Below are 18954 nucleotides of genomic sequence, written 5' to 3' on the forward strand. Positions count from 1 at the left end.
ACCGACATAAGATATAGTCTGAAAAATGTTCCTTTTTCTTGTTTTGCTTTGAGAAGTCAAAATGATTTGAGAGTAAAAATGGCTGCTTTTGCAGGATCCAGTACACTAGCTAATCAACGTTGGAGTCAGTTTCCTCCCCTCTTTGGTAGACCTTTCAACAGTGTTGCTCAGCATCAACTAAATACAGAAAATAAACAATCAGGAAAAAGTAAAAACGAGAGGAAATCACAGCTAGTGATTTCATCTCTGAAATGACTAATTCATGAAACTAAGTTTATCAGCTAGATTTGTAAAGACTGCTCAGTCTTGCTTAAAGCAATTTAAAGCCCAGTTGGTTACTGAGATTTACATTTTCCTTTCCTCATGTTCGCATCGCTATAAATTACTACCATATTCTCAGATCAATCAGTAGGAACTAATTAAAGCAAGCAACGCTTTCCAAAGCAAACTTCTCATGATTACAGGAAGTATTTTTGTTTTCTTAGAAAGAAATATTTTTCTTACTGCCATAAAAATGCTGAAATTATTTTTAGCCTGGCATGCCATTCTTTGCTCCACACCTATAAATAACTGGCTCACGGAATCGTTTTTAGAAACGGAGGCCAATTATCACGAGTCACGTGATTTCAGGTTTAATGCAAGACTTCATCAAAAATGTCTGCAATACAAAAGCAGCAACAACTTCTCTTACCTATTATTTTGAAGAATGGGAATTCGAGGAGGCTGAAACCTTCAGCTAAGCCACTGCTACTTTATTCCTTCACTAAATTATCGCGTTTTATTTAACTTCACTACTCTGTATGGGTTTTCACAAACTGAACTGGATTTTTCCAGCAGAATTTCAACAAGTGTTCCAATTAGTTGGGAAAGGTGACGTCAATTTCCTGCGCAGACTACTGAACTAACTGTTTCAGTAGTCTGCCTGTTTGTGGAGACAGTCAACAAAGCCGTTCTGTTCATGTTGGCCACGCTTCCAAATACTGACTTGGTGTCCCTCGTGTTTGCCTCGGTACTTCTCAGCATGCTGCCTGCTTGATCTGCACCGCATTATCCTTCAAATCAAGACAGTTCACACAAATGAACAGCTTTTTTCCATTAAACACACATTTATTTTTTAATCCAAAGTATAAAACAGTAAATAACAAAAACACAGAAAACGCTATGGATTAAGGACCAGACTCTCTTCCCAGAAGGACTGTAAAAGGATCGACTGTTGGGTGGAACGTATGGCAGATCAGGCTCCATTATGATGATGTGTCAGAGCACCAGCGATCAGTTTATTCTGATGGCACATCTCAGAAGGGGATGGTTTATGCCACCAAGCCTTAATAATCATGACTGTGGTTGTAGCTCGTGGATCTAAAGAGGGTAAATTATTTACCTATGCTCCGTTTAGCATTGTTTAGATGTCTGATGGTGGAACGGCTTATGAACTGTTCTACATTTATCCCTCCCATGGCGGGCTGCGGCGTCCGTCCACCTCCGTCTCAACGTGGTACAGCATATCCGCCAGCGTGTGCTCGATCACTGCACCCCAACCCATGTCACTCATCTGAGAGAGTGAAAGGAAATACATTCCAACATGAGCAATCAGCAGGTGTGGAGTTAGTTAGGTCAGATTGGTAAAAAGTAGTAAGTACATAAGTGAAAAGCTCTCACCGGTTGGTATTTAATGTCCTTAGGTGGGTATTTGAATTGAGGCCCAAAGTTGACAGAAACCTGTGAAGAAGAGAAAGTAAAGTTTACTAATCTGGTTGTTTAAGGACAGAAATACGTGTCCTGATCCTGTACTGACCGTACAGCTCTTGTACAAGGAGATTGCAGGAAAGTAGATGCCTTCAAAGAGGTTCTCAAAGGCAACTCCTTGGTTAACACCGTTTTTATAGAACAACATCTGAAATACAACACTCCAGAGTCAACACCAGCAACTTCTCTAACTTTATTTGCTCAAAGATGCCTTTGAGCATGTTTGCCTTTGAGTCTCCTCACCCTGCTGGGATTCACCGACTTCAGGCTTTTCTCCGCTTTGTCTACATAGTCCTTCTCCTCAAAGTACAGGTAGCTCTTGAATTTAATAAGCGCCTGGAGAGAGAGTCATGAAAACAACCATCAATCAGAGCAGCTGGTATGAACCAATCGACAGCAGAGACTCTAACCATTGTGAGGTGAGTTTTATGTATCAGGTGCTTACCTTGTCCTTGTATGTGTCTGGAAGAGCCTTTGCTGTCTCCGTTTCATCAGGCAGCTCTATGAAGAAGCCCAGTGTGTCCCCCTGACCGTAGCTTGAGGAGTAATGCTTCCCTATCGACTGGTGAAAGCGAGTCCCCTTCTTACTCCGCCAAGAGTAGCTGAACTTGTCATAACCCAGAGGAGCCTGAAGGTTGCCTGAAATTTGAGCATAAGAAAAGAGTTCATGAGTTCGATCTCTACTGAATCTCCAGACAAAAGGAACATGCTCCATACTCTACATGGTTAGCCTGGGCATTGCCTTTCTACGCAGTTCTGCTTGTTACCCATCTCCCTTCAGTGCTCCATCCAGAAATTCACCCACTGAGTTCAATTTCTCTGATTAGATTTAAACCAGATCAATCCGCGAACAGAAGGGGCCATTCAGTCAGAGTTGACCATGTTTCCAGGTACTGAGCAATTAAAGTCGGAGGAAAAGGAGAGCATAAGACATTTTATTGTTGGCAAAGATGTAATGTCCCTACCCCCAACAGAGTTGCTTACAGCGAACGCAATTTACAGTAAGTTTAATTGAGCTGGCACATTACATACATCACAGCCAAACATCAGTGATCGAGTAAAATCAGATTCAATCCCCGCCTCCAGCAAGTCGTCACTTCTTAATAGCCAAGGGTTTAGACCACAGACAGTGTCCTACAACTTCTAAATGTGTCTGTGCTTCAAGACACCTGAGTAAAATAATCAGATCATTAGCAGAACTCTGGAGAACTTGACTGCTTACTCAGGAGGTAATTCAGCCATTTGATTCAGGTCACTGAACCACTGACACATCTAAAAGCTGCAGGATACTGGCCCTTTAGGTCTGGAGTTGAATACTCCTGGTCTACTCCTGGTATGAAGCAAAGCATAGAACAAGAAGCTGGTTTTTACCAGGCTACTACATAGTAAATGTTGGTATAAAGTTTACAGTTCTGTGAGGGAATACTGACCAAGCGGTTGAGACCAGCCCAGTCTAGCTGCCGTCTCTGGGGGCATATCATCCACAGTCACTTCAAAGTACCAGGCTCCTTTCCTCACGCCGTGTGAAGCCCGGACCATGGAGTAGCCCTTTTCCCCCGTCACCGTCAGCCGGTCGTCTGAGATCTTCAGCTGAGGTGCTGCGACACATCGGGTGAAACGTTGGGTCATGATTCATGAACAGATCCTAGTCTTGGAAAGTCTGGCGACGTTGTTGTACCTCTGTCATGTAAGGCCAGCAGCACCCTCTCGTACAGACAGGCCCGGTACAGATCACCAGGAATGGGTTTTCCAGCCCAGCAGTCCAGCTCCAGTTTCTCGGGGTCCGGAGCATGAGGGTCTGGCTCTGCCAGGATGTAGCGATAGCCATCTTTGTTGAATGGGTGTTCCAGTGGGTAACCATGAGGGGGCAGCCTCTGGGCTGAGAACAACGGGTCACTGTGTAACAAAGGGTCAAATGTGAGGAACAAACAGTGAGGCTGTTTCATCACGTTCTCACTCAGAGTTGTCCCAGATTTGTATTTATACGTCATACCTCCTGGTTCTCTTTGTTGCTCCTGCAGTCGTTCCCTCCTGCTGCTGCTGCTGTTGTTTACGTTTGGCCCCCCTTCCTTTTCCAGGGCCAGGGGCCAGAGCACCTTTAAAAGCACAAGAAAGTTAAAAAGTGCAATCAAAAAAAGATGTACCCAAACAAGAGCATGAGCATTCAGCAGCAAGGGCAGCATACACTCAGCTGACAGGGGACCACAGAACACACAAACAGGTTGAAGCTGTGGCTGCTCCATTTAAGCCTCCATTAATTAGTCCCTTCAGCATTTTGCAATAGTTTTTTTTTTTTTTTTTTGCAATCAAAACCACTGATTTTGTGGCACCACTTCAGAAATATTTGCAAGAAATTTCACTATTGTTTACTTATTAAACTACTTCCAAAATCTACCTAAAAATTATGACAAAACAAATAAGCAGACAGACTGGACACAAACATTTTTATTATTTAAAAACCTTAAATAGCTAGACTTTTCTTACTCGCAGTACCAATCACGGACTACAACCCGACATAAAATAGGGCTGAGGCAGCAGGGTTATAGAAGTAAGAAACACTGTCACTTTGCAGGTGAGAGTTAGTCACTTAAACCAAATGTTTTTCATTCATTTTGCTGAAACTTTTGCATTGAACTCACATTTGTGTGACAAAAATGAGGGGGGCTTTTGATTTTGAATGAATTTCCAAGGAAGAACTGGAGGGACTACTTGAGCCATTTTACTTCCACATTTATACTGGCAGCTTTTAATACATGCCACATATCCAAGAATTATATAAATAAATAGTAAATTTACTATTTATTTATTAACTTAATCACCTTTAATAACTAGAATAGTGCTATGATTAAGTTTTTGAAGCATAGACCTCTAGATATCCATGTAAAAATATATATATATATATATATATATATATATATATATATATATATATATATATTTATTGTTTGTGCAAGTTAGACCTGATCTCAAATAAGAACCCAAAGATGATGAAAGGATTTTTTTTTATCAAATGCTTTTAAAAACAATCTATAAGAGCAATAAAAGACATACTGGTAGTGTCAGTGCAATTTTTCTTTTTATAACTTGGAAATATCCATTTATTACATTGGTGTGAAACAATGTCTACCACTTCAATTGTCATCATAAAACGACTAAAATACATAGATTTTGTGTCCTGTTCACATCTGGAATAGAAGAATATTTGCCATTGTTTTTAACTCTTTCCCATCAGCCATCAGTGATCATTCTTAGCTGATATCCAAGGACGCCCAGCTCCTCATTGCTAAGTCAGAATACATCAGTCAAACAGCTGCAGACAGACCTCAGACCACAGTCTCTGAGCGTTTCTGGAATAATAGTGAGCGCTCAACCAGCAGCAGTCTGAGCTGCTCTGTGTAGGTTCATAACACACAAAGTCGAATCGTCTGAAAAACGGTTTGTAGTGAAACAACAGGAGGTGAATACGTCAGACTGCCAGTGAACACATGAACACAAAGGCAAAGCAGGTTATTTGGCCAACATGGGTGAAAGACCAGGAACATAACAGCAGGAATTAACGTCACCTAACTTTCTGGGGGCCTACTGTTTTAATTTTCAATGCTTTGTACCAAGATGATTGTTGTTTTGTTGGTTTTTTTTATATATATATACATTACCTACAGGATATTTGAAAGTACAGATGCAATGACCCACTTTTTTCCACTTCCGATATCTTCAGATATCTGAGGTTTTGTATCGGCCGATACCAATCAGATTGCTGCTGAATTGACCTAAAACAATTTTTTTTTAACAGACATAAATGTACTGAATTACAAATTTATTTGATAACTCCGCACCAGTACAGCTCACTTAAATAAACCCATAGCGTCACAAGCTTGGTCAACCATGGAAAATCATCTTTAATTTGTTCAGTCAGTGGGATTAGGAGTAGAACAGCCGATGTGAAATAAATGAGAAGGAAAGTGAAACTGACAGAAACAATGGTTTGACTACCTTGATCAAACATGTTCAGTATAAACTTTAACAAACCTTCTTTCAAATAGTTCAGAAAGTGCAGTTAGTAATTCTAAATATAACGTAAAATAAATGAAACAGCTTGACATCACTCAGAACACAAAGTACAGATTAGATTGAATAGATCTGCTCTTTTGGATCGGGAACGTCGTCACCAATACCCGATCTGGAATTTTTTTCAATATCTAGATATCTACAGACATCAATATCAGATCAGTGCAGCTCTATTTGAAAGTGCTTAAAATAATAAAATATGAGAATCAGTAACAACTATACAAACTCAATAAAATAGATATAAATATAAATGAAACCATAATAAGGATATGACTACTACCCATCACTTGTCCTAATAACATGTAAAGTCCTCAGACCCAGAGAACTATTTGAGGAACAGGACTCATTCAAGGAGGAAAAAATGAGCTTTTTCTACCTCCGTTTAAAGAGAGGGAGGATGATGAGGCTAATTAGCATAAGGGAAGGCCAACAGCAACTAAAAAATGGCACTCTGCTCTCAGGTAGACTTCACCCTGGAGGCAGACTGTCATTTCACACAGGAAGCTTCTAAAGGACGTCAGAGCCTGTTAGCAGCAAGCCAGACATGTGGAAGCTACAGCGAATTGCAAAAGAAGTCATACCCCTGAAACCTTTTCTGATTTTGTCACATAACCACCAATATGTATTATTTTTATTGGGGTTTTATGTGACAGGCCAACACAAAGAGGTCCATAAATGTTACTGTGGGGAAAAAAAACATGATTTTCTTTTTCTTTTCTTTTTTACCAATAAAAACATGGAAAATGTGACTTGATGAATTTGTATTCAGAACCATTAAGTCTGAATATGATGCTATATAGAACCAAACATTGATGCATTTCTTTTGAATCACGTTTATCACAAAAAATCTTTGTTAAACATCCTTACACATACATTCTATTTCTCTATAGAAGTTGCAAAACACACTATTAGTTGTGCTTTTCTTTTTATTGCCATCTTCATCTTGTGGTCTTCTTACAACATTCCTTTCTACTCTCATTAATGAATAAACTATAAAATCTATCAATAAACTATAATATCCATTATTACTTCCATAAACAGAAAGTTTTGTTTTCTCATCTGACCAGAGCTTCTTCTTCCACTTGTTCCTTGTATCCATTACAAGGCTGGTGGAAAAATCACTAACTATACCTTATGGTTTTGTAAAGGTAAATTCAAAACGTTCATATTTGAATTTGTGGAAAAAAAAATTTTTAAATTAAAACCATAAATCATTTGTGCTTCCACATAATTATCCACTAGTTTGTGTTGGTCTGTCACAGAAAATCCCAATAAAACATTGAAATTTGTTGTTGCGACATGGAATATGTGGTACGAATACTTATGTAAGGCACTGTATGTTCAATGGTTTGGCGGTTGCTGCACAGAGCCGATGCAAAAAATGAAATAAAAAAAAAGCAGACAGGGAGGTTACATCAGCACATGGATGAAGTTGCCCACAAGATGCTTATTAGGAATCATGTTTTGGTTTGAGATAGCAGAGTAAAGGGATTTGAGGGATTGTGCTGGAGGAGAGGGATCGAGGGGGGACTAAAACCTCAGAGCCAACTTCTATCCAGCAGATTACAAGACACACAAACACACTGAGAAGCTCCAGGTGTCAAAATGTAACATATTCACCTGAGAAAGAAGATCCACCTGGAAAACAATGCACACAAACACTCCGGTCATCATTTCTGGACACTGCCTGCATTCAGGCTTGGCTTTTTTTTGTTTGTTTTTGGTTTTTGTTTTTAACAAGTAACCTGATTATTTTTGCTGTTTGTGAACAAAATCCAAACTCCTTAAAGCAATCAATTATTGTCAGTTTTAAGTAAATGTGTAGGTTGTGTGAAAATAAAGATGACAAAGAATAGAATTTCTTTTTGGACATGTGATTTTAGCATAAATATAAGGTCAGTAGTCAAATACTTCCACATATGCATATTATATATTTTCAGCAAGCAGTTTAGATAATAGCTAGTTATTCTTTAAATATAATAACCAACAGCAAATCCTTGTATAGATTTAACAACTCAGTGTTTCATGAGCATAATATAAATTCTGGGTTGGTTTATTACTTTGCTTCTAACATTCTTGAAAACTACTCATTTTGAAGAGATCAATAGTTTCTTCAATGAGTGGTTTATTTCTTTTGTTATGTGTAATTGTCAATAAATAGTATCTGCACCAAGATAGTGATTCCATTCAGGTCTGGTATGAATGTCTGTTCTGAATATCTAAACAGTAACAGGACAGAACAACTCAAGGTGGAACAAAAACATTTGCTGCCTTCGTTTGCATAAGTTTAACCGTCTGTAGGCATGTATGAATACATGAAAACATTCTCAAACACTATGCTTCTTCTAGTAAAGGATGGCTCAAAAAACAAGCTGATCTATGACAGTTTCTTTATTTAACTCTTACCATTGAGCCCACCGGCTGCTGGGGTTCCAGTGGTCTGTTTCTGAGTGTCATATGAGGGTCCTATGCTTCCCAGGTCCTAAGCAGAAAAGAACACAAACCTTCACAAAACATTCAGATTGAGTTGAAACATGGTGTGTGTGTTTACATACTTAGCAGTAATTACCTGATCTAAAAGGCCAAACTTGGGGTACTCCTCCTCCGGATCCTTACTGCCGGGGTCAGGGTGTTCTTTCACAAGGAACACATCTCGCTCTTTGCTCTAGAAAATTAACAAAACAATACAACAATAATGGTATGCTTATTTGATGAATCCTGGAACTCAGAATGAAAAGAACCCCGGTGTGTATGGGGAGAGGGACGAGTGTATTCAAAGCGACCACTGGTCTCCAGGAACACTCTACGTTACCATTGTCTTCACTATGTTGTTGGGCCAGGTGAGCTTCCCCGGTCTCTGACGGGTCGTCATGCATTCCCAGTGCTTATCAATAAATGGAATGATATCCTGCAAAAAAAAAAAACATGGAGGAATGTGAATGAAGAAAATAATTCTCACTCAGCATGTTTTTATTTTTTGATTGTAAAGAGCAGATTAGTGGGCAATAATAATAAGGAGCTGAATGGGGGTGTTACAGGGGAAGGGAGGCAGAAGTTCTAATGATGCTAGGTCCAACTAGGTGTTTTCCACATCTTAGTGGTTGCCATGGAGATGAAATGATTTCTCAAACATGCATAAAATAATCAAGGTCACACTCCAGGTATATTTTTGATGAAGGAATAATGTAGCTCAAAAAAGTTGATTTTACACAATATCACCCCTTTAAAATGTTTTAACATGTTGAAATCTATATAATTAATTAAAATTAACATGTGGCCCTAGTTTTAGTGAATCTCTTCGTATTTGACATAATAATCAAAATTGTAATTGGAAAAAAAAAACAGTGAGTTTGAGTTACACATTAAAATCCTTTCTTTATGACCACCCAAGGTCACCAGCACCTTAAAAAGATCCACTCCCACCTTATCTTTGGAGAACATGGTCTTAGGATGCTCATCTTGTGTTCTGGACCTCCATGTGAGGTTCGCCAAAGCTGTGAGGCACATTTCCTTCAAGTCTAACAAAACACACAGTGGAATAATTAACATACTAAAAAGGAACGAACCTCGATAGTCGGGTTTCAGCACCCAGAATACCTACTGGCTTGTTTCCTGAGGAAGTATGTGTTGCCGCTGTGATGGCAGACATTGCAGTGAAACACGTAATTGGTCATGAAGGGAAGACATGTCCTGTGGTGGAAACAGGCAGTTAACAGCTGCATGTGCATCAAACAGAAGCCAACATCTATATTCTGAACAAAACATACGCGGTTTCGATCCCAAACGTTTCCGCTGTGAACCACTTCATGCACAAGGCGCATTGCAGCTCCACCTCCCCGAGCTGCCGCCCGCTCTCCTCATCCCCGGATCCTGTCAGAGCATCGGCGGCTTCTGAGCCATCGCCAGCAGCTTCCTGATGAAAACACCGCCACACAGTCATAAAAACTAAACATCACCCATAAATAGCATGCACTGTTAGGTAGGGAAGCATTCTTTAAATATAACTTCTGACCAAAGCAGGAAGTTGTTAATTTTGCCACTAAGTTCCTTGTTGGAGAACAGCAGGATGTGCAGTAAGTACTGAAATATTCAACAGTAGTGGCACTACTACTGGCAAGAAGTAGTGCCATTCTTTGAAATGCTTTCAAAGAATGGCACTACCCTCTGTTGACAGCTAAATGCAAGAAACATTTACATGCCGTTTGTTTGATTACATAAAGACACCAGCAAACTTTACATTTGTGCTTTAAGAGCTCACACTTTCTAACTACACAAGATGTATTAAGATAAACAGCATGTTAAATGAGACTGAAAATAATTTAAAAAGTAAATGTTAATCTCAAACATATTAATACCAAAATGAAAATATTACCATCCCCTCTTTGCCACTTGATGACTCTGTATCCATACTGGGAGGCTGTTCCCCAAAGGAGGCATCCCTGAAATTCAGAAGAGAGACGAAAACATTTAAACATTTAGTTCTGCATTTTAGGCTTTTTTTTTTTTTTTTTTAGCAAAAAACAGTATGAGAGTCACTACCTATTCTGTCGAACCGTCTTGTTTTTCACCCATAACAAAGCTATTCTCACTTTCTCACTAAAGGCATTCTGTTCTGCAACCATTTAAGCTACTTCAGTCGGTATTCGCATGCAAAATGGAGCTTATGCAGCCAAACTTGCGGTAAATTAATACTTAGTACTATAAATGTACTAATTTAAAACTTGATTTTAGGGTGTTTAGAGAACGTTGTTAGCTATAATTTGAATGAATATTATTGAATGAGTATGAAATTCAAGTGAACAAATATAAACTGTCACGCTTTAATTTGCAGAGTTCGCATGCATGGTGCCAAGCGAAATGATATTTAACCGTCAGTAAATAAGGTGTAGGTACGTTTTGTGGTTTTAAAAAATAGCTTTGTTTTCATTTTACTCGTGGCAGTTCGTGTGCACATCATTTGTTAGCTAGCTATTCTGCTAACGGTCTTCCTCCTGAAAACGCGCCTTACATGTCTGCGAAACTTTAATATGTCAGCTGAATTACTATGATAACTTCTGTAATTTTCGGGAAAGATGGACACAAAACAGACATACCCGACAGCCAAGTCCTTTTCTGCTGCAGCTACGGTACCCGCTTGCAATTCAGACGCCATGTTTAGAAATCAATGAAAACAAAAAAGTATCGCGGGAGTGCGACTTCCGCTTTTTCTTTTTGATGAAAGCAATAGCGACACAGCAGGTTACAAAAAGAACTACAATTGAAGTCAATAGAGAGTGTTCTAAAACTTACATTTATTTGTTGTAAATTATAATCAAAACCGTGCAGACTTTGAAAGAGAGATGTTTTTTTTCCATAGTATCCAAGTTTGATTAAATTATTTTTTTATTTGAAATTTATGTCGATATGTAACATATCATTTCAAGTACATTGAAATTTGTGGTTATAAAGCAATAAAATATGTTTCCACATTGAAACAAAAAACTTTTTAACCCAATATATATAATTTTAATGAAAAGGGTGGTCTGAGGTACCAAAACTGTTATTTCCCTTTTATCGCTTTTTTCATTAATATTGGAAAAGGAACACAAATGCTCAGCACGGTGTCACTCTTTACTTTTATCAGATTTTGTGACATTCGTAACGAGTAAAGACTGTCTTTTTTGTGTCTGCTAAAAATCAATCATGTGAGGAGAAGTCCTTGTCTATCATAATGGACTCTCCACTTTCACAGTTTCTAAAGATGTTTGATCCAATGACTCTGACATTTCATTTTTATTCGACCAAATGAAATGATCTACCTCGTCACCCTCCCTGCAGTGTTATTTAAAAAGGTTTTTCCTGCTCTGTATTTTTGGAATTTGCGGCATGTCACTTTTAACACACATGGACCCAAGTTCTTTTAAGCAAGCAGCTGTTAAGCCATTCAGATTCTACACAGCGTAAAAATTACAGGCCTTTCTCCAAGATCCCATTTATATCAAAACTTATCTAAAAAATAGTGGAAGAACAGTTAATTGTTTATACAGAAAAACATAAATTTAGTCTGGCTTTTGTAAACACTCCACAGACACTGCTCTACTCAAAGTTTCTAGTGACAGTGTCAGCTGACTCTGGAGCAGCCACTATAGTGGTTCTCCTGGATCTTACACACATTTTTGTCACTGTAGATCACAGTATTTCAGAGATGTGGTCCATCATGTCTGGCTCCAGAGCAGCATAGCTCCTACCTTGCAGAACATCAAGTGTTTTTGCAACCCAGACTGCATCTGACTCCCAGAGCCTCCTATGTGGGACACCACAGGGCTGAGTCTTAGGACCTATTCTCTTTTTTCCTCGCCAAGGCAAAAATAATCAGGCAGTTTTCTAATGTGTCATCTTTTCCATGCAGATGATATCCAGCTCCACTACTGAATATTCAATGTTGTAATTAACTGTTTCCATTACAGTGGTAGTTACTTGCAGGTGAGCTCTTATCAGACCTTAACTAATTAATGTCCCAGAGAACAGAATTCAGAATATTACTTCACAGACTTGTCGTCACAAAGGTTCTCTCTCGTTACGCTCGTTCACCCCTTCCTTTAATTGCTTTCCACTAAAGAGTAACAGGAAACAAGGCTTTTTGTGGATGTAGGACCACCTCACACCACTTTCAGTTATTAAGATCTTTGCAGGGTTGTTCACTCACCAGCATGAATGCAACAAGCACAATAGCAAGTGTGCCAGCAGAGTTTGGACAAAGAAGCACTGGAATGCTGAAAACCTCCCCTGGTGTTGTCTTAAACGCCCTCAAGTGATTAAGGAGATAATGGCGGTGTGCTCTCCTCTTCTTCCCTCTTCTAGGGAAGACACATCTGTGACATTTGGATGAAGATGTGACTGTCACACTGTAAATTAAACCACATGTTTATTAATCAGCACATCATGCAATGATTTTTGAGAACATTTCCAGATTGTGGAAAGAGATCATCTGAAAAGGGATGTTGTGCATTTGTGTTCAACTCCTTTCCAACACTTCCAGCTGTAAGTCTTTGGAATATGCCTCTGCTGGATTTGCAAATGACATTTTTGCTCACTCACTTTTGCAAACTTACTCAAGCTCATTTAGACCGGAAGCAGAGACACAGAGCAAGTGATTTCAGGTGTTTTCACAGATTCTCAGGTCTAGATTTTGACCGTTTAAGCACATGAAAATAACTTGACATAAATAATTTCATTAACCTGAGAACTGCCTTAATTCTCTGTGGCATAGATTCAACATGGTGTCTCAGTTATATCAAATCAATCGCAAAATTTAAATAATGCAGGTTGGGAACACTAAATGCATGATTGTGAAACACTTTGTTAATCATTTCTTCTTGTTGTTCTGAGTCTATCCCCGACTCTCTTGTACTGAGAGATAAAGCCCAGGGTCAGAGAAGGTCAAGCCAACTGTAGACATCTGCTAATTGTCCTGGTGGGCCGGCCTGTCCCAGTCCAACAATACCAGCCGCTCTGTAGATGTCGGTAGCTGGGAGCGATGTGGCAGCTGTCACATTCAGGAACATTTACTCCCGTCCTGCCTCCCCCTCAGTGACCCTTACCTCCTCTCCCCTGCTGTAATCTGAATCCCCCCCATGATGCCGAGAGCTGCAGCCATTAAAGTTATTAGGAAACTATCAGCAGTAATGTGGGCTAAAAGGTGAGGCAGTCAGGATTAATTATAAAGGTAATGGAGATGTTCAAAGCTTAGTGGGGAGTTTAAATATAAAAACATGAGCATAGGGACTTACAGAAGAATTCACACCCTTTACAGTTGCAATGTTTTGTGATTAATTGGGATTTTATGTGACAGACTAATACAAACTACTTTGTAGAAACTGCTTTGCACTAATACAAACACTATATATACAGGTCCTTCTCAAAAAATTAGCATATTGTGATAAAGTTAATTATTTTCCATAATGTAATGATAAAAATTAAACTGTCATATATTTTAGATTCATTGCACACCAACTGAAATATTTCTGGTCTTTTATTGTTTTAATACTGATGATTTTGGCAAACAGCTCATGAAAACCCAAAATCCCTGTCTCAAAAAATTAGCATATTTCATCCGACCAATAAAAGAAATGTGTTTTAATACCAAAAAAGTTAACCTTCAAATAATTATGTTAAGTTATGCATTCAATACTTGGTCAGGAATCCTTTTGCAGCCTTCAATGCGGCGTGGCATGGAGGCAATCAGCCTGTGGCTCTGCTGAGGTGTTATGGAGGTCCAGTCACCTCTTCTCGTTTTGCAGCGTTTTCTGCCACACTTTTTCCTTCCCACTGAGGTGCCTTGATACAGCACTCTGGGAACAGTCTATGCGTTCAGAAATTTCTTTCTGTGTCTTACCCTCTTGCTTGAGGGTGTCAGTGATGGCCTTCTGGACAGCAGTCAGGTCAGCAGTCTGACCCATGATTGCGGTTTTGAGTAATGAACCAGACTGGGAGTTTTTAAAGGCCTCAGGAATCTTTTTCAGGTGTTTAGAGTTACTTTGTTGATTCAGATGATTAATTCGGTTAATTGCTCGTTCAGAGAATCTTTTCATGATATGCTAATTTTTTGAGACGGGGATTTTGGGTTTTCATGAGCTGTATGCCAAACTTATCAGTATTAAAACAATAAAAGACCAGAAATATTTCAGTTGGTGTGCAATGAATCTAAAATATATGACAGTTTAATTTTTAACATTACATTATGGAAAATTATGAACTTTATCACAATATGCTAATTTTTTGAGAAGGACCTGTATGTGCACATAATACTTGTTTTTCGATGCTTTAGCAGAAATCAAAAAAGTGTGAGATGCATTTATTTCTCTTCCGTTCCCATGGGACCAAAACTTTAGTGTGTCGCTGCAAGTACAGCTTTCAGCTCGGCTAGAAACACAAACTTATTTATTTGCTAAATGCCACAATAATAAGACAAAGAACATGTCGAGATTGATTTTTTTTTATGTCTTCAAGATCAGAAGAAGCTCAGTACTTGACCCAGTTCCACCGGATCTGTCAGGAGAAATTTTTTTAATCTCTAAAATGTTCTCAACAGTTTTCTGGCATTTAGCAAATAGAAAACAATTTTTGTAATTCTAAATAAACTAAAACAAGAGAAGTTTGGTCTGATTTAACTTCAGACAGTGACAAAAAGAGTATTTTTATTTGAAGCAAACCTCTCGTTTCAACTGTACAATCCCAATACAATGCACTAACATGAAGAAATGGGAAGAGGTTCAAACTTTGATCACTTTTGCACAAGGGATTGCAAGAGAGTTGGAATAATGAGATGTTCTGTCATAAACTTGTCTTTGCCCCTCCTTTCCCCCCAAACACACACACACACACACGCACGCACGCACGCACGCGCGCGCACACACACGCCACACAATAACAGGACAAATGGTGCTTTTGGAAACTGTAACACAAAGACGAAGAGGTTCCAACTTTCCCCTCCACGGGTCTATAAATTAGCATCACAACGAGCCTTCACCCGTGAAAAAATCTCCTATTTGCAAACAATGACAAGTCCGAGTACAAAAAGTAACACGGAGGGAATGAAAGAGCGCACATTTTGACCAGATGCCGCACAATAATTAACAAGCTCAGGGGGCCCTCCGGATCCTCCTCATTTACATTGTGAAGGGCCAGCACGGGGGTCCCACAAGGCCGGAGCGTGTCTGCAAAAGTTACGATTGTTCCTGTGAGCCGAATGGCCTCACTTAGAATAAAATGCACATCTGAAAGAGATGCCTATATATATATATTGACTCACAAGGGGCCCGGGAGGCCCCAGAAGCAGACATGCAGCCAGTTACAGTCAAAGTACCACAGAGCCAAAGAACACCATTTTCAGTGGAGGATATCTTGAATCCGACTAAGTTTACCCGGAAATTAAACTCGACTGGGGAGGAATCAGCTGCAGGTGAAAAATCAGCTCAAATCTTATTTAGAATCTTTTCAAATTGTCGATGACTTTAACTTTTTTTCTCCTTTTTTCTTCTTTAGAAAATCATAATCCTAATGAGGGAGATGGAAAGACGGAGCACCGTACGGTGGGTAAAACAGAGTCACTACCCCGGCTCAAGGTGAAGAGTCGTCGGATCCGCACCGCCTTCACCCCGGAACAGCTGCGGGTTCTGGAGTTCAGCTTCCAGAGAAGCCACTACCTGTCGGTGCTGGAGCGTCACACCATCGCCGCGGCCCTCCGCCTGTCCGAGACTCAGGTCAAGATCTGGTTCCAGAACCGACGCACCAAGTGGAGGAAGGAGACCGTGACCCTGCGGGGAAAGGAGGAGGAAGAGGAGCAGCGCGGCTTCATCCCGGCGTTCCCGTCCCACCCTGCGGTCTGCGCGGCTCTAACCTGCGGGCCCCTGTACCAGCAAGGCCCCCGGCTCCGGCTGGTTCCTACGCTGCCTCTCATGCCCTACCCATACTGTTACACATGAAACGTAATAGGAACTCCAGCTTGAAATGGGCCAGAATCAGAAAACTCCTCCAGAACCTGCAGCAACGTTTGGAGGAATTTGTTGCCAGATTGTGACTGTCCAGAAAGTATTTCAATAGGAGAAATGTGACATGTTTTCTACTTTATTTTTACTTTTTGATAAGAGTAAATGTTTTTTTTTCTTTAACTGATTTAATTTTATTTATTATTGCATTGATATTTTGTTAAGTAGAAGTTATAAGCAGCTTAATAAGACCCTCAAAGGTGTATCAGAATAATTTTATACTTTTGTGGACATAAAATATTTTCGTTTTGGTTTCACGTTTGTTTAATAAATTATCATAATGTGGAATCTCTTGTGGGTGTTTTTTTACACTTGAGGTCAGATTCTGTAAATTTAGAAATGTGGTAAAGATCAGAGTTATTATTTCCAGATAGGCTAAAAAATGGAAAAATGTTTGAACTACTTCATGCCGTTTCTTTACGTTACAAACAAGATGAACAAGAAATCTACTAAAAATGTGGTAAAAAAAAAAAAAAAAAAAAGAATGCCTGTTCATCAACTCCTACACATTGTTGGATCTTAACTAGTTTGTTTTTAATTCAGATTTTTTTTTTAAAGCTAATATAAAAGAAAAAAAAATCAAAAAGGGTTCTCCATTCATACAGATGTGTATTTCAGTTAATAAAGCAAAAATAAATAAATAAAATGATTTACTGTACTTCAAAAGTTGTTAATCTAGAAATCAATTTAAGCGACTACAAGAAAAAAAATAGCTGAGTAAAATTCGTGAATAATTTAAAAATAAACTGATACTTAGTGTCGTTTTGGGCAGACAAACTTATGTTTTTCTAAAATAAAATTCCTAAACCAAAAGCATGAATTTCAATTTGTGTCGTGTTGATTAAAAAATTACTAAAAAAAAAAAAAAAGTGTCGAAGTCAAAATTTTGGTAAAGTTTGTTTTTCTGACCAGTACAGAGGTGCTGCAGCTGCGGTTCTGACCAGTAGACGGCGACATATAACACATTCATACGAGTGGCTGATCTTGGAAGTAACCATCTATGTCCAGCAAACATTTCCATGTTTTTACCCATCAAGTAATGTATTATTGCAAATGTGAAATGTCAGCATCATGGGAAAACAGAAAATATTTTTCAGAGTGAACTTTAAAGACTTTAACTGCATTGCTTGTTCAGATCCACACATATAGTTTTTACTGAGATGCTCAATTCTTGTCAAACTGATGAATTTGTTACTTTTTTGTGTACAATAAAAAAAACAACATAAAATGAAACTCCACCACTGAATTTGGTCTTTTTGTAAAAAGTCTTTTTGACACACTTATCACAAACAGAAACAATCCTTCTGCGGCACATCTGCATGTAATTTGGCTCCCACTCTCCTCAGATGTCAGGCCATTTTTAACCCAGCAGCATATCCAGCAAAAACAGGGACAGAAACAAAGCACTGGTGCATTTTAAAGAACCATCTGGTGGCCTTAAAACCAATATTTCCATTTCCATTTCAGAAGCCAGCTAATTTTTCACTGAGTAAAGTTTGAGACCATTGTAGAATAAACATCATGGAGAGAGTAAATGGGGCATGTATCACATTTTTTAATAAGGAAGAAAAAATAAAATAACATCAGCAATAGTCCCTTCACCTCACAAATATGTACTTTGTGTTGATCTGTATCAAAAAATCCCAGATAAAATATATAATCATTTATTTTTGTGACTTGACATATATATGCAAAAGTTAAAAGTTAAGAGTTCTTTTTCACGGCAGTGTAAAAATTAATCATGAGATAAAATGCTGAGGGACCTTTAGATCCTGAAGAGGATGATGGAGTCAAACCTAAATCCATCTACAGCAGAGATAATTGTTACCAGATGGACAGGAAAGAAAACAGAGATAAAGAAGGCTTCTGATGTCCAGCTGGAAAATTAGTCCAGGCCTGAGTTTATTTTAGGTTTCTGTTTGATGATTTAGATAACTGGTACAATTTTGTAGCATCTGTTTACTGAGATCATTAGACTAAAGAAGAGCCTGCACTGCAAGCTAATGCTAAAGATACAGATGTGGAGCTTTTATCGCAGAAAAAGCAATTTGCGTTGTTCAGTTTTATTCAGTAATACTTTCCTAATGTTTTGTGAAATTAAATGTTTTCATTAACTCATAAATGGGAATGACTTTGGACAGGAAGGGTCTCCTGTAGTGGTCTGTATTACAGCAGTTCTGAAGGAACGTCTGACTGAAGACAGTGTTATCATGAAGGGGACGCCCTGCTGTCCGTTATGTTATTCAGTTTATGAAGAATCCGACTTTAGAACAGTTCTCTTTTTTAAGTCATGCATTCATGTAAAAACTCTTCTGCACTGGATTATCAGTGATCACTAAATATAGATTTCAAAAGTTCAAAATGTATACATTTCACAAGCATCATACTTCTGGGAAAGACTTGTTTTGCTAATATTTGTTAGCTCACAATCTCAATCACAATTGTGAGACGATGCGCTTAAGATGACAGTTTCACTTTTAAATAAAATGCTGTATAAAGTATGATTTAAAATAAATTTTACATAATTTGAAGATTTAAAATTGGGCCTCTGCCTCTTTAAAAACTACAGTTCTTTCTGAAACTCTGCCTTCAAGAAGTCATGACAACATAACTC

General features: G+C 38.7%; 2 protein-coding genes across 3 annotated transcripts; one reads left to right on the forward strand and one right to left on the reverse strand.

Moving 5' to 3' along the window:
• Positions 1-1086: 1086 nt before the first annotated feature.
• ash2l (ash2 like, histone lysine methyltransferase complex subunit) lies at positions 1087-11009 on the reverse strand. 2 transcript variants are annotated; one of them, XM_007571948.2, is made up of 17 exons: positions 10908-11009; positions 10187-10253; positions 9582-9727; positions 9416-9504; positions 9238-9332; positions 8627-8722; positions 8384-8479; positions 8221-8296; positions 7435-7452; positions 3740-3842; positions 3425-3642; positions 3177-3344; positions 2192-2385; positions 1990-2082; positions 1796-1894; positions 1660-1719; positions 1087-1552 (listed from the first exon to the last, which is right to left on the reverse strand). In XM_007571948.2, exons 1-17 carry the CDS (start codon positions 10964-10966, stop codon positions 1445-1447), a joined length of 1785 nt encoding a protein of 594 aa, XP_007572010.1. In that variant the 5' UTR covers positions 10967-11009; the 3' UTR covers positions 1087-1444. The 2 variants fall into 2 exon arrangements, with proteins under 2 accessions (XP_007572010.1, XP_007572011.1); XM_007571949.2 differs by lacking the exon at positions 7435-7452.
• A 4740-nt stretch (positions 11010-15749) lies between these two features.
• Positions 15750-16334, forward strand: pnx (posterior neuron-specific homeobox). The gene has a single exon (XM_016681726.1). The coding sequence runs from the start codon at positions 15801-15803 to the stop codon at positions 16275-16277; it is 477 nt and encodes a 158-aa protein (XP_016537212.1). The 5' UTR covers positions 15750-15800; the 3' UTR covers positions 16278-16334.
• Positions 16335-18954: the final 2620 nt, after the last annotated feature.

Source organism: Poecilia formosa, unplaced genomic scaffold, assembly GCF_000485575.1.
Source record: "Poecilia formosa unplaced genomic scaffold, Poecilia_formosa-5.1.2 Scaffold291, whole genome shotgun sequence".
NCBI lineage: Eukaryota > Metazoa > Chordata > Actinopteri > Cyprinodontiformes > Poeciliidae > Poecilia > Poecilia formosa.